General features: G+C 39.4%; 1 protein-coding gene across 2 annotated transcripts in view; it reads left to right on the top strand.

Moving 5' to 3' along the window:
- The window catches only part of CCDC60 (coiled-coil domain containing 60), a 109269-nt gene extending 103987 nt beyond the window's left edge, over positions 1-5282 (top strand). For both annotated transcript variants that reach the window (XM_072142286.1, XM_072142275.1), the window contains one exon: positions 5105-5282. In XM_072142286.1, coding sequence (XP_071998387.1) covers positions 5105-5218 — 114 coding nt within the window. In that variant the 3' untranslated portion in view covers positions 5219-5282. The remainder of the gene's footprint in view (positions 1-5104) is intronic.
- Positions 5283-13958: the final 8676 nt, after the last annotated feature.

Here is a 13958-nt window from a genome sequence, read left to right as displayed (position 1 = left end):
TCCAGTGAGGAACACTACCCCCATCCAGGGGCAATATGAAGGATTTTTGAATTCGGGAGGGGGTGTGTAGGGTAATGTGTATGTTGTAGGGTGGAGGTTGGGTGCACTGAACAGCAAATCTACATGCAATCAGGCAGGTGAATTTACCATCAAATCACCACATGACACATGTCTGTGGCCACACACACATACTTATATATATACTACCCTTGGTCCAGAGCTCTGGGCACCTGTGCCATGCTGTCAGTGTGGGCAGTATAGTGCACCCCAGGGTCACTGGCAGCATAGCACAGTGACAGGAGAACTGGACCAGGGGCAGTATATATGTGGCCACAGACATGTGTCATACAGGGCAGTTTGGGACACTAAACAATAAGCACCTACAGTTGTTCAGTGTCCCAAAGCTGCCTGCCTGCTGCCTGTGCCATATACACACAGAGCAGCTCCTGCCCTCCTGCTGCACTCCTCTGTACTCACGGGGCACCGGCTGCTGCGTGCTCTGGCTGTTCTCTCTCTCTCTCCTCTTGTTTCCGGGCTGAAGGGGGAGGGGGTGGAGGGGCGGCACAGACCTGCTGCTGTGTCTCTAGGCAGCACTAATGAGCACAGAGCAGGTCAGACGCACTCTTCAGTGAAAGAGATCACTGGAGCTCTCGGAGATCGGCAGCTCTTCCTGTCTGCCAGTTCTAATGATTTATATATAGACAGCAGGGGAGATGGTCCGCGTGCCCACAGAGAGGGCTCGGCGTGCCCTCTCTGGCACGCGTGCCATAGGTTCGCCACCACTGCTCTAGGGACTCGGCTGCTTTACATAAATCTATAATAGGCCGTTGGGAACCAGTTATAGGAGTTTTCAAGGAATATGGAACCAGGGTACAACAAAGTACATGAAGTCTCTGGTAAACAGAAGTGAAGTCCCGTGGTCCAAGGGAGCCACAACCCAGAACTACCGGCTGGGTGCAGGCCAAAATACCCAGAGTAACGCAGGAACTGGGAGCTTGGTAAATATGTGCCTTTTTGTTCTCCGCCCTAGAGGCTTTTCCATCCCTAACGGATTAAGAGGGATTCCAACACCTGCCAACATCACCAAGGAGCTGTTCTTAGCCACCCCTCAACTACACAATGGTTTGTAGATGGTAGATTTTTCCATCTACTGTAGCTCTGGCATTAACATCTGTGGATGTGGATGGGTTATGTTGCCGAGTGTTGGACTACCAATGATGTGATAGGCATGACTCATGCTAAGGATCAAAATGAAAAGCCCTTAAAAGTAAATCATTTTCACATATTATATACAGTTAAAGGAAATCTACCATTTTCATGCATTGTTAACCAAACATACTGACACTGATGCAGAAACATAACTTATTTAATCCCTGAGCTGAGTGGTTTCTTGTGGCTGGCTTGGCACTTATCCGTTTATCCTAATGAAGCACTGCTGCAGAGAATGATGAAATAATTGTGTTGTCCCTGAAAGGCAGAAGTAATCAATCGCTGCACCATCCTCCAGCTGCTGTGTATGAGTCATCTAATTCAGGTTGTTTAGTCCTGTCTGGGGAGCTCAGGAAGCTCTGTGTAAAGTGTTTATGAACCGCAGCCAGCTTTCCCAAGATCCTGAATTTGATTTTTGAGCAAAATCACTCAGATAAGGGATTAAACAAGATTCTGCATCAGTGTAGCTACAACATTCTCAAGGTTGTTTGCTTCACAATGCATAAAAACAAATGGTAGATTTCCTTAATTATTACAATTAGCAAATGGATTCTGTTTTCCATTTTTCCGGTGTCTCTCTTCCCCTAAATAAATACCAAATGATAGCCCACGACAGTATGTCAGACATCATGTGGTTCTAGCCCAGGATCCTATTGTGGTGTAATGATCTCACAGCCTTATGCTTATTTACAGTGTAATTATATCCTACTGATTGCTTTCTGACACCATGGAGCAGCCATAAAACTCTGATTCATGCTTCACATTTACATTCAGATCCACCTTATTTAAACACAATTCCAGAAACTATTACAATATTTTTCTCCACCTTGACAGGTCGATAACTAAAGACAATAGGTAAACACCAACATTAATAAATATTGAGGATGTGTTTCCCACACAATGCTGAACATAAAGCCACTTGTGCAATACTCATCTTCTGTACATTAATTTGATCTTCTGAAGCTTATGGGGCATAAACAGCCCCTAACATTTTAATATTTGTGATTCATTTAGATCTGCAAAGAGTCACCAATCCTGATGTTTCTATACAGTATCTATTTACATTCTACATAAAACTAGGAGGAATCAAGTTATACATTATTTTTATAACATATTCTTCAGGCAGATTCACATAAATAAATTGAACCTGGTAGTGCATTTGGTCTAAAAAAAGTAGAAACTTCTCAAGCAACTCCATATAACAGCGATGGCAAACCTTTTGGAGACAGAGTGCCCAAACTACAAACAAAATCCACTTATTTACTGTGAATTGCCAACATGGCATTTTAAGCAGTAACTTATTGTTACCTGTTGTTCCACATCTTTCAATCATATCGTCCCCCTGAGGCCATCAATACAGTTGAAAGAAGGAGGGTAAAGTAAGACTCTTGTTGTAGCTTCTCTCCAGGGTCTCTCTGTAGAGGAGGAATGGTGGGTCCAGAATGAGGACCTCAAAAGATATTGCAGTTCTGTCAACACCTTCTCATTTTCCACGCAGTTCCAAACAGCCAATAAAGTGTCACTTTAAAATAGCGCTGAGAGCAGCATCTCTTAAGTTGCCTGGGACTGCAGGAAGATTTGGTGGATTTGGGGAACTCTGTCCTGGGGTGATGGCCTGAGTGCCCACAGAAATGGCTCTGAGTGCCACTTCTGGCACCAGTGCCATAGGTTTGCCATCACTGCCATATAAGATAGGGGAGAAGACAAAGTCTGCACTTGAATCAAAGAATAGGGTATTGTGTATAGTCTATCAGTTTGGCTAAAAGCAAAAAAAAATTTATGTGGGTTAGAAAGCTTAAATAAAAGGCCTGTGTGGGCTCTGGCAACATCTTATTGTGCTAAATTTATGCAGAGTCCTCTTCTCATTATGCAATATCTTGAAGGATTTTACAGAATGAGATCAGTGACCACTTACCAAGTTTGTTATTTCTAAGAAATGCAGTTGTAGGCCATAATCATGGATACCAAAAAAGTCCACAACACAAATATTTTTTTCAACAAAATGCTGTAAAAAAGGAAAAAATACATCCAAATTCAGATTTTTTTTTTAAAAAAAAGAAAATTAAATAAACATGTAAATTCAACTCCTGCATCTACGTATTCAGAGATTTTAACTGGAACATCTTCCAATGCATTAGACATGACAGCTTGCTTCATCATTTGTCTTCTAATATTCTTGATGTCAACCAGTTCTTAAGGACTTTATCTTTTAAGCGACATTTTACACTGCAGATAAAGTAGATGATACTGTTTTTAGATAATACAGAGGTTAAACATAATGATTATTGAGTTTATGTCTTGTTATGTCACTTGATAAAAATGTTAACCTGTCTCTATTTAATAGTTTGCCACCTACAACACTAAATAGGAAAATCCAACAATATAAAGCAATATATGATTACCAGAGGATTTTATAATAAAAATAATATGAATAAAGCATAAGCACCAGGAAATAGATGACAACTATATAAATGAAGAAAAGTCTACAACATGTAATATTTTTCAACTCCTTGCACAACAAATTTAAAGCTGCTTTGGGGAAACTATGGCAGATCCTTCACTCTAGTTTAAATACTGCTAGGATTACTTAAATTCCTAACTTAAAGGGGTTGTCCACTTTCAGTAAATAATTGATAGTTTGTGTAATGAAAAGTTATACAATTTTCTAATATACTTTCTGTATCATTTTCTCATTGTTTTCTAGATCTCTGCTTGCTGTCATTCTACAAAAAGCGTCATTGTACACTATGAGTGGACAGAAATATGCCCATGATTATATGATGGCACACAGGAACCATTATAACAAACAGTTCTGATTACTTTCTTCACCTGTATGATATTACATGACCAGACAGATTTCTGTTCACTGGAAGTAAACATAGAAGCTTTCTATAGCAGGACAGCAAGCAGAGATCTAGAAAACTGTGAGGAATTGATAAAAAATTGTACAACTTTAAATACACAAACAATGTCAATGATTTGCTGAAAGTGGACAACCCCTTTTAAGAAAAATCAAAATCAATCATGATAAACCAAGGGCACTTGCAGATCCAGGCATTTTTTTGTGTGTTTATACTATAAAAACATGTCCGCAACAGTGACAGCCCCCTCACAAGTGCAGTGACTCTCATTTACAATCTTATCTGTTTGGAGTTTTTTTCTTTTCTTCTGCATTTGTCAAAACATCCCTGGCCCCTCACTACTTCAGCCATCTCCAGTCTGTGTAGCAAGTCTGTGTAGACTCCAAATCTTACACTTAAATAAAAAAAAAATGGGAATTAAATGACTTTCCTACTTTGGTAACAGCCTGCACTTGAAAACTAACATTTTTTTTTAAGTTATCCAAATGGTAACAAACGAAATATAAGCTAACTGAGCAAAAAACACTTTAACAAGTCTCCTTCAGGGTCAGGGGTCACACATGCTCAGTAGCTCAGTCCTATTGCTTTGATCCTCTTGTACTAGCTGGCTGGCCAATAAGAAGCAGTAAGCTAGACACAATAAAGAAGCCATTGGACCTCATTTTTCAAGACTCTGAGAGCAAAACTGCTCTCGTTGCTCATGGCAATCAATTACAGCTCAGCTTTCATTTTATAAACTGCTGTGGGAAAATGAAAGCTGAGCTCTGATTGGTTGTAGAGCAGCTTTGATCTCATAAACATTTGATCAATCTCCAAATGGATGTTCTGAAATTTATTAAAAATACCAAGAGGTGCTATAACTTGTTTCTGACAACAATTACTAGTCTAGGCATAGTAGCCCATTCAACAAATAAATTGGTATTTTATGTTTTAGGCGAACTTAACAATTTATATCAAAGTTTATTTATGGAAAAACATGTTATACTTGTCCATAATTAGTTTTTTTTTGTTCCTTCTTGCTCTCTATTTTGCAGTTTGTTAGGGAACATCTAGTACAGATGCCATTAGAAGATTACATAACCTGGCTTCAGGCTCGATTGGCTTCTTCACCATCAAGTAGAGCTCAAAGTGCACCACCACAGAGATGACCTCCGCACGTATTTATACTAATGTATAGCCAAAAGCAAAAGAATAACTCTATATACACTAGAAGATTTGGGACTTAGTCGTTTGTTTTTAGAACTTTTTATGTTATGAATAAGGTTATGTGATTTTCATCTTTTATAAATATTTGATTTCTACTTTTCTATACATGATACAGTACTTGCACTGTTTACAGATGTGGAATTCTCATTTAATCCTTAATGAGAGGACACAAAATGTACCTGCGTTGTTTGCTGGTATTAAAACTCTTGACCTAGTAGGAAGTAACACTCAAATTGTATTCACAACACACGTGACCTTGCATTTGGCTGGAAAAAAAGTCTTAATGTATACTATACTGCAAAGATTTACTAATTTTCTTTGTACTTTGTAAACCCCATTTTAAATGGGAATGATAGTGGGGAGCAATTATGGGGACACATTAAACACAAGGGAACAATCAATACTTACAAATATGAAATGTCTGGAGCTTAGTTACAGTGTATGTCATATTTTACCCTATTACAGTATTTTTTGGACTATAAGGCGCACCATCAATAAATGCCTGCTAAAGCGTCTAGGTTCATATATAAGTCGCACCTGATTATAAGGATGAATGACCAGCAGGTGGCAGACCTGTACACAGTTCAAGGCAGCTGTTGTCTGTAAGTATGGTTCATATATAAGGCGCACTGGACTATAAGGCGCACCTGATTATAAGGATGAATGACCAGCAGGTGGCAGACCTGTACACAGTTCAAGGCAGCTGTTGTCTGTAAGTATGGTTCATATATAAGGCGCACTGGACTATAAGGCACACCTTTGATTTCTGAGAAAATCAAAGGATTTTTAGTGCGCCTTATAGTCTGAAAAATACGGTAAATAGAGCGGCAAGAGACAAAGCTGAGAATTAAGAGTGGCCTCCAAGACTGTGGTACCCTCTACAGATCTTTTATGGATAGAAATGGAAAGCCAAAAAAAGTTCACATCCCTATGAATAAAAAAATAAAATCTATCAATCATACAAATGTTTGCCTTATACTCCATGTACTTTTTTATGAAGGAGCTGCACTGTTTGATTTTTTTCCATCTTGGTATGAATGTCAGATATATCCATCCCAGTTTCAGCCAAAATAGCTGGAACTTGCTTTGTCATGAAACCATATCTACTATGAAGCTCTGACCTCTTAATATATACGGACGCAAACACCACCAGTTCGGACCTAATACCTGGTCTGAAATGGGAGAGCTTTTTGGTATAGTCTTCGCCGCTTTTCCGGCAGAGACTATTGTAAATCCGCGGGGCCGGGACATGGTCTGAACTGAAGCTGATCACAGATGTAATTCTCAACAATCCTCGATAATGTTAAATATGTAAAGTGGCTGAATCTGAGAGAGGTCCATAGTTTGGTCCATATATAACTATATATGGATTGCACTTATATTCTTGATATTAGCACATTGAATAATTCAGGTGTCTTTATGGGAGTGCTGAGTTTATTTTCACCTTACTCAGAGAGTCATGAATCAGTTTGGAAATATCCGACCTAGTGCAATATTTGCTTAGTTGTTCTGGTTTCACACATCTCTTCATTTCGGAATGCTTGATAGGATTTATGAATGCTGGATATTTAATAAAACTTGAATGATGTGTATTTCATCCCTGAATGATCCTATTATTTACTGGCCAGTGTACAACAATGTGATCGACCTCGTTTTCACCTTTCACATTTTGATTGTTGAGTAGATTAGACTGAGGATTGCAAAGTGGTCTTTATTCTTATTTGTTGGACATGAACAGTTCATATTATTGTCATAGCATAGAAGATAAGGGGCCTGAGTGGCACATGATGCTGCCATGAAAACATGTGGTCCCAGACCTAGAATGACATCTATATGGAGTTTGCTCATTCTTCATACAAGAATATAAGATTTCTTCCACACTCGTATGAACCATACAGACATGGGGGATCCTAGGGTTTTCTTTATTTTTCTCTTATATTTGTGAATTTTTTTGACATATTTGCACAAAATGACTTTTCCACTAGCCTAGCAAAGTTTGCCACACCAGAGTTTTGTTCCTGATATATCTTTACAATCCAAAGGGACCATCTGGAAAGGAAACAATTTTGACGCAGATAAACTTTGTCCAAAGCTGATAGAGGCAAAAGTTTGTAAGGGGTTGCAGATGAGTTTGAGACTTTAACAAAAAAAATCACAAAAACTCAGACCTAAAGACTGATACATCACCCATTAAGATAAATCAGCAAATCTCAAACTCAGTCAAAACAAAGAGACAGGAACAAATGTCCTCACTAAAGATTAATAGCTCCTATGGAGTATCGCTGATAACTGTGATCCTATCACAGATACTTCAATCATAAATGACAACCTCTTATAAATTTGATTGTAATTGAGGTAATTTGGAGTTTTAGTCCTTAAAGCGAACCTTTCACCAGGAATGTCATTTTTTGTTGGTGACAAGTTCCAATAGCCTAGGCTATGCAGATTTTAGAAATGCCTGTGTCAGCATTATAACTACTGTCACTACTTTATAACAGTTTATGTTACAATACCTGGCTCCGTGCCAGCTGCATGTGGTGAGTCCTGGGGGGTGTTGAACAGATGGGGGTAAAGGGATCTGGATGAGTGCGTAGGAGAAGGAGAATGCATGAGGAGACTGAGACACAGGCTGCTGCAATTAACCCCTTACCCCCCCCCCCCCCAGGGACTCACCCCACGCTGCTGGCAGGGAGACAGGTAATGTGAAATAATTTTTTCTTTTGTGGCAGTGTTTAGAATGCTGATAAAGACATGTTTAAAATCACCTTAGCATAGGCTATTGGAACCTGTCGCCAGCTAAAATGAATTCCTGGTGACTGCTATCTCAGCAACCATGTGTTCTATTCAGGATCCATAGAGACCTGCCTCTATTCTCCGCACAGCGGCCAATTGTATATGAGGGAAGGAGAAGAAGTGGTTAACACTGCTTTTGTCTTCTGTCCTTGATTCGTCCTCTGGTGGTGAGTTTTTCCTGGAAGGAGTTTCAAGGATGTAGCTCAGAGCTCCTACAATCTGACACAGCTGAAAAATGCGTAGAAAGCTTTTATTCCTGGCTGGATTGACCCTCTGATGTTAGGAATGTAATGTGGGCTCCTTCACTTTGTTATATGGATTGCTTCCTGTGTTAGTGCCTGCAGTGCATTGGGTCCCTAATCAATCTCCAATTCTCCTCTTTCCCTCTTGTTTCCAGTTACTTTGATAGTATATATTTTTTATCTCATGTTTTCTTTCTTACCTTTGCTTTCTTGTTTCTCCTGTTCTGTTGTTTTTTTTTTTTTAAATTTAATAAGAAACTCCCATTCCAACTTCTTATCCCTACATCCCAGTATTTATCACTTTTCATGTATTTTATTTGTATGTGTACTGCTATTGTGGTGTTTATATTACCTAGTATCTGATATGTTCTTCTTTCTTCAGAAGCTTTCATTTCACTTTCCATTTAAAAAAGTGGAGGAGAAAATCTCCTTGGGGTCACCAACTAATTATTACTGTTTTAAACAAGGATAACAAAAAACAGAACTCGTACTGGATATATCTAGTTTAGTGCGTATTCAATGTGTAGAAATGATCAGACAGCAAAAATATGCAAAATTGATGTGTACAAAAGTTGTAAAGAAAACACTTTGGAGATATGGAAGGATGAGAACTTGTGAAGCATATTGATAGACTGATGGCCGCGTTGTGCTTCTCGCCTCAGCCAAGGCCAAACGACAAAATGAACTGTAACACCATCTATGATTATGATTAAGAGTCGCAAGGACTCGAAACGCGTAAGATGTGTGTATCTACTACTCTCTGATGTTGCCAACCTGTCTGTAACTGGTTTTATGAGGAAGAAATAAAGAAAAAGTTTTAATGAGAATTCATCCTTGTGGACTTGCTGGTTCATTACAACAAGCTTCTCGTAACACCATCTATATACACAGAGAAATACATTTTTTGTTGAAAAACTCTGGAGCTTATTGACCAAAAATATGTATTCCTTTGATGTATTTCTTGTAACATATAGATCATATTGTACTTCAAATTTGAAGTTACATTTTTCTGATACCTATAAAAATTGGATATAGAAATATAAAAGAAAATAGGGCAGCGCTATATGTAATACAACATGTACAGATGGGGTGGTAAATGTTTATGGATTTCTTTATAATAAAACCTATATTTTTTTTCTGAAGAATTGGAAGTCTTGACGTACCTTAGAAATCTGCATCCATTTTTTCTCTTAAACTATAACATATTACACCACTAGTATCTCCTCTGACGTCATACCTTATACTCTACATCTATTCCTCAGCCAGTCGTACTACTATCTAGACAACTATGCAGCCTTCTTCAACTGTTCATGAAAATATATTTAGATTTGGGGGTTAATTTGCCTGACAGCTTCTCTTTAAGGAGACAATAGATAAAGCCTCCATCATGCTCTCTATTGTTCGCTCAGATGTTATTTTACATAAGGATCACTCTTAAGTCCATCTGCAACAAATCAGCTCAAACCATTTCTGCAGACTCTCAGGGATAATAAAATTCCCTATCTGTGGCCTTTCTCCTTTTAGCCTGATTACCCATAGAGATAACAAGCCTGATCTCCTTGAGTGTCCTGAAGATTTCCCTGGCTTTGATGATATTTTCCAGATTTCCAGTAAACCTGGCAGTGCAATGTTTGTCACCCTTTATCACCCCCGGGGGCAGTTGACTGTTTGACTGAATTCTTTAGGAAACAAAACAAATTTCCTTCAAAATAAATAAAGTTATCATAAAAAGTTTTCACACATCAAACAATACACCCTGTTGATCAGCAGAACCTAAATTTGCTTCTGCCCTTTGCTAACATCAAAACAAATTCGAAAATATAAACTATGATAAGTATGGTATCTCCTCTGATTGATGGTGTGATAGGCCCTTTTGGAGAAGCTCCTATAAATGCCTCTATTCTTTTGTATGTAGTCAACGTCAGGGTCATCAAACTTGTCTATCAGTGCATAATTAGATTTCTCTTTATTGTAATTTGAGTGTTTGCATCAGTCAACAAGCTATAATAATCCTCCTAATCCTCAGTATTTCCCAAGAATCTTAATATTACTTCAGTAATAAACACAGTTTCCTCATCAGCTCGTATGCAAATCCAGTGGGTGCAGTATTAAATATGATAGATATAAGAGTTCAGGCAGTTATGTACAAGATAGGTTCCATAGTTTTGTACTTAAGTTGAATTTGTATGTAAGTCGGAACTGTATATTTTACAATTGTAGTTCCAGACAAAATTCTTTTTTTGCCTCGGCGACAATTGGTGTTTCAAAATTTTTTGCTGTAATGAGACCAAGGATTATCCATAAAGCTTCATTACAGACACTTTACAGCTAAACATTGCAGTCTGGGACTATAGTAAAGCATCCAGAGAGCTTCACCAAAGGTCACAGTGGAGAGAGAGGTCCGTCTTTAATTAGAGGTCGTCTGTAAGTCGGGTGTCCTTAAGTAGGGGACCGCCTGTATACTGTACTTGATATACTGCCCTTCTTTCTACTCTACTCTTTCCCTTGCAACATGTTTTCAGGTACAGCCAAGGCCGCCGCTAGGAATTTTGTGCCCACCAGGCACATTAGTTTCCCACATACTGCCATCATACCACATGGCAAAGATACATTTAAGACTATGATATGGTGTTTAATATGACATAACTTGTTACATAGTAACTATAACATAACTAATCGTTATAACATTACTAAACTAAAAGAACCAAGCTTACTTTACAAATACAGGACCAGAACCAAACTAGGTACATAAATAATTTTCCAGAACCAACATTACTACATAGATACAGAATCAGAATCAAGATTAAGATCCATTGTATTAGACCTTAGCAAAGGTGGGGTCTAATACAGATTCAGTATATTGGCAGTATAGTGCAATACAGTATATTGTATCAGCTATAAGAACCCCTAGGGTTCAAACAAACTAGGGGACAAAAAAAATAAATAATAAATAAATTAAAAAAATTAAAAAGTTGGCAAAATAATCAAGTCACCCCACTATAAAATCATAATAAAAAATAAGCAAACATAATAAAGGTGTATTTATATTTGGAAAGTTGCATGACTCTAAACGTGTGCAGAAGATGTGATGTGAACCCAGCCTCATTTATGTACTTCCTTTCAGGTCAGAAGGCAGAAGTGGACCTGTAGCAATAACATGGTGGTCTAGGAGTGCAGTAACATTATGGCCACAGCTGTGACTAGTTATCACATCCACTAGCCGTATCTTTAAAAGAACCCTGTCAGTCTGTTAAAAAAATTGAAAAACAGTGATCCTATGTGTGAAGAATGTCATTGTAGAACATCCATTAAGGGTGTAAATGTCCAAATATTCAGAAAGATCAGAGATATTTTAATGTGGGGTATTGCATTTACATAGTATTAACAAGCCCATGAAGATATTCATGGTAATGGATTACATCATGGCACTCTTTATGTAGTATGGAGGGGGAATCCTTTTATTGGTCTAGTCATGGAGGCGGGGAACTGCTAGCCTTTCCTCCTCGTTGAAACACTGACACTCGTAACCCAGCCCCCCTCATAAATATGAGAGACATGTCGCTCTCTGAAGAGGATTTCTGATTTCTCTTCATATAGACTGTTCTCTCTTAGGCCCCACCTCCCTGAGGGAGTGGTTAATGAAGTAGCAGAGTTATGTCACACACAACTTTTGTCTGTCTCTTTCAAGTTCCAGTAAGTGAATGTGTAGAGTGTCCTACAGCTCCTACAGAAGGAACTAAAATGATCTGTGGAAGTCTGTAATTGAATACTGGGAGATGGTCCCTAAGTACTAGTTGCATAGGCAGCATGTTGGAAGGAGTGAGACCTGTCAATCAGGAACAGAGAGACAGGGCAGTGCAGTGAATGTTGATTATGCAGGACTCAGGGCTATGATTTTTAATCATAATTTTTAATGAAGTATGTATTTTGGGAGGGTTTATTTGAATTTCAGGTTCCCTTTAGAATTGAAAGGCCTCAAAAGTTTGCATGTGGCTTGTATCCAGATTTGCGAATGTTTCATGCCTTGTTTGAGATGAGCGAACATACTCGTCCGAGCTTGATGCTCGATCGAGCATTAGCGTACTCGTAACTGCTGGTTGCTCGGACGAGTATTTCGCCCGCTCGAGAAAATGGCAGCTCCCGCCGTTTTGCTTTTTGGCGGCCAGAAACAGAGCCAATCACAAGCCAGGAGACTCTGCACTCCACCCAGCATGACGTGGTACCCTTACACGTAGATAGCAGTGGTTGGCTGGCCAGATCAGGTGACCCTGGGATAGACTAGCCGCTGCCCGCGCTGCTCGGATCATTCTCTGTCTGGATGCCGCTAGGGAGAGAGCTGCTGCTGGTCAGGGAAAGCGTTAGGGTGTTCTATTAGCTTACTGTTAGGCAGGAGTGATTCTAAAAGAACCCAACAGCCCTTCTTAGGGCTACAATAACGTTATAATTTTTTTTTTTTTTTATTTGCAGCTAGTACCATATTGTGAGGAATTTGCAGGGGGACTTGCTACCGTTGTGTTTAGCTCTTAGTGACACACATATCCACCTCAAACACCAAAGTGGGAAAATTTATTAGGGGTTTGAGTAGAATTAGGCACAGTCTGCCAGTTTCTTTTTATTTTACGTTTATTGTTTTAATAACTCAGTGTCATCTCATCTGGCATAGTAGTGTGCTGTAATACTTGGCTAGAAAATAGCCATAGGAGAATACAAACGGCTTAATTACGCCTACAGTAGCGTTATATATATTTGATTTCTGGTTGATCTGCTGGTGGCTGTAGTTGTTGCAGTGCATCTACTAGTAAATTGTGAGCAATTTGGAGTCAGACTTGCGACCACTGTGTTTTAGTGACGCACATATCCATCGCAAAGACCGAAGTGGGAAAATTTATTAGGGCCCGGGGTTGTATTTCAATTAGGCACAGTCTGCCATTTCCTTTTTTATTTTACGTTTATTTTTTTCATAACTCAGCGTCATCTCATCTGGCATAGCAGTGTGCTTTCATACTTGGCTATAAAATAGCCATAGCAATAGGATAGCATCGTTTGGTTTTAAAAACTAAAAAACACAAAAAAAAAACAAAAACAAAAAAAAAAGGTAAAAAAAAAATTCAAGTTATAACTCTCATTTTCAAAATGTTTAACCCGAGGGCTAAGGGTAGAGGACGAGGGCGGGGACGTGGGCGTCCAACTACTGCAGGGGTCAGAGGCCATGGTCCTGGGAGGGGTGAGACACCACCTGCTTATGAGGGAGCAGGGGAACGCCGCAGAGCTACACTCCCTAGGTTCATGTCTGAAGTTACTGGGACTCGTGGTAGAGCACTGTTGAGGCCAGAACAGTGCGAACAGGTGATGACGTGGATTGCCGACAATGCTTCGAGCAAATTGTCCACCAGTCAGTCTTCCACGCAGTCCACCCATGTCACCGAAATCGGCACTCCTCCAGCTCCTGCACCTCAGCCTCCTCCCCCCCAGTCTGCCCCCTCCCAGCAAAATTTGCCATTTGAACCGGCATACTCTGAGGAACTGTTTTCTGGACCCTTCCCACAGTCACAAACCACTTGTCCGGTTGCTGATGAGCAATTTTCCGATGCCCAGGTTTTCCACCAGTCGCAGTCTGTGGGTGATGATGACCTTGTTGACGTACTGG

Source organism: Engystomops pustulosus, chromosome 1 (assembly GCF_040894005.1).
Source record: "Engystomops pustulosus chromosome 1, aEngPut4.maternal, whole genome shotgun sequence".
NCBI classification, from domain to species: domain Eukaryota; kingdom Metazoa; phylum Chordata; class Amphibia; order Anura; family Leptodactylidae; genus Engystomops; species Engystomops pustulosus.
Note: the sequence above shows the minus strand (reverse complement) of the source record. Positions and strands in the feature narration are given on the sequence as shown.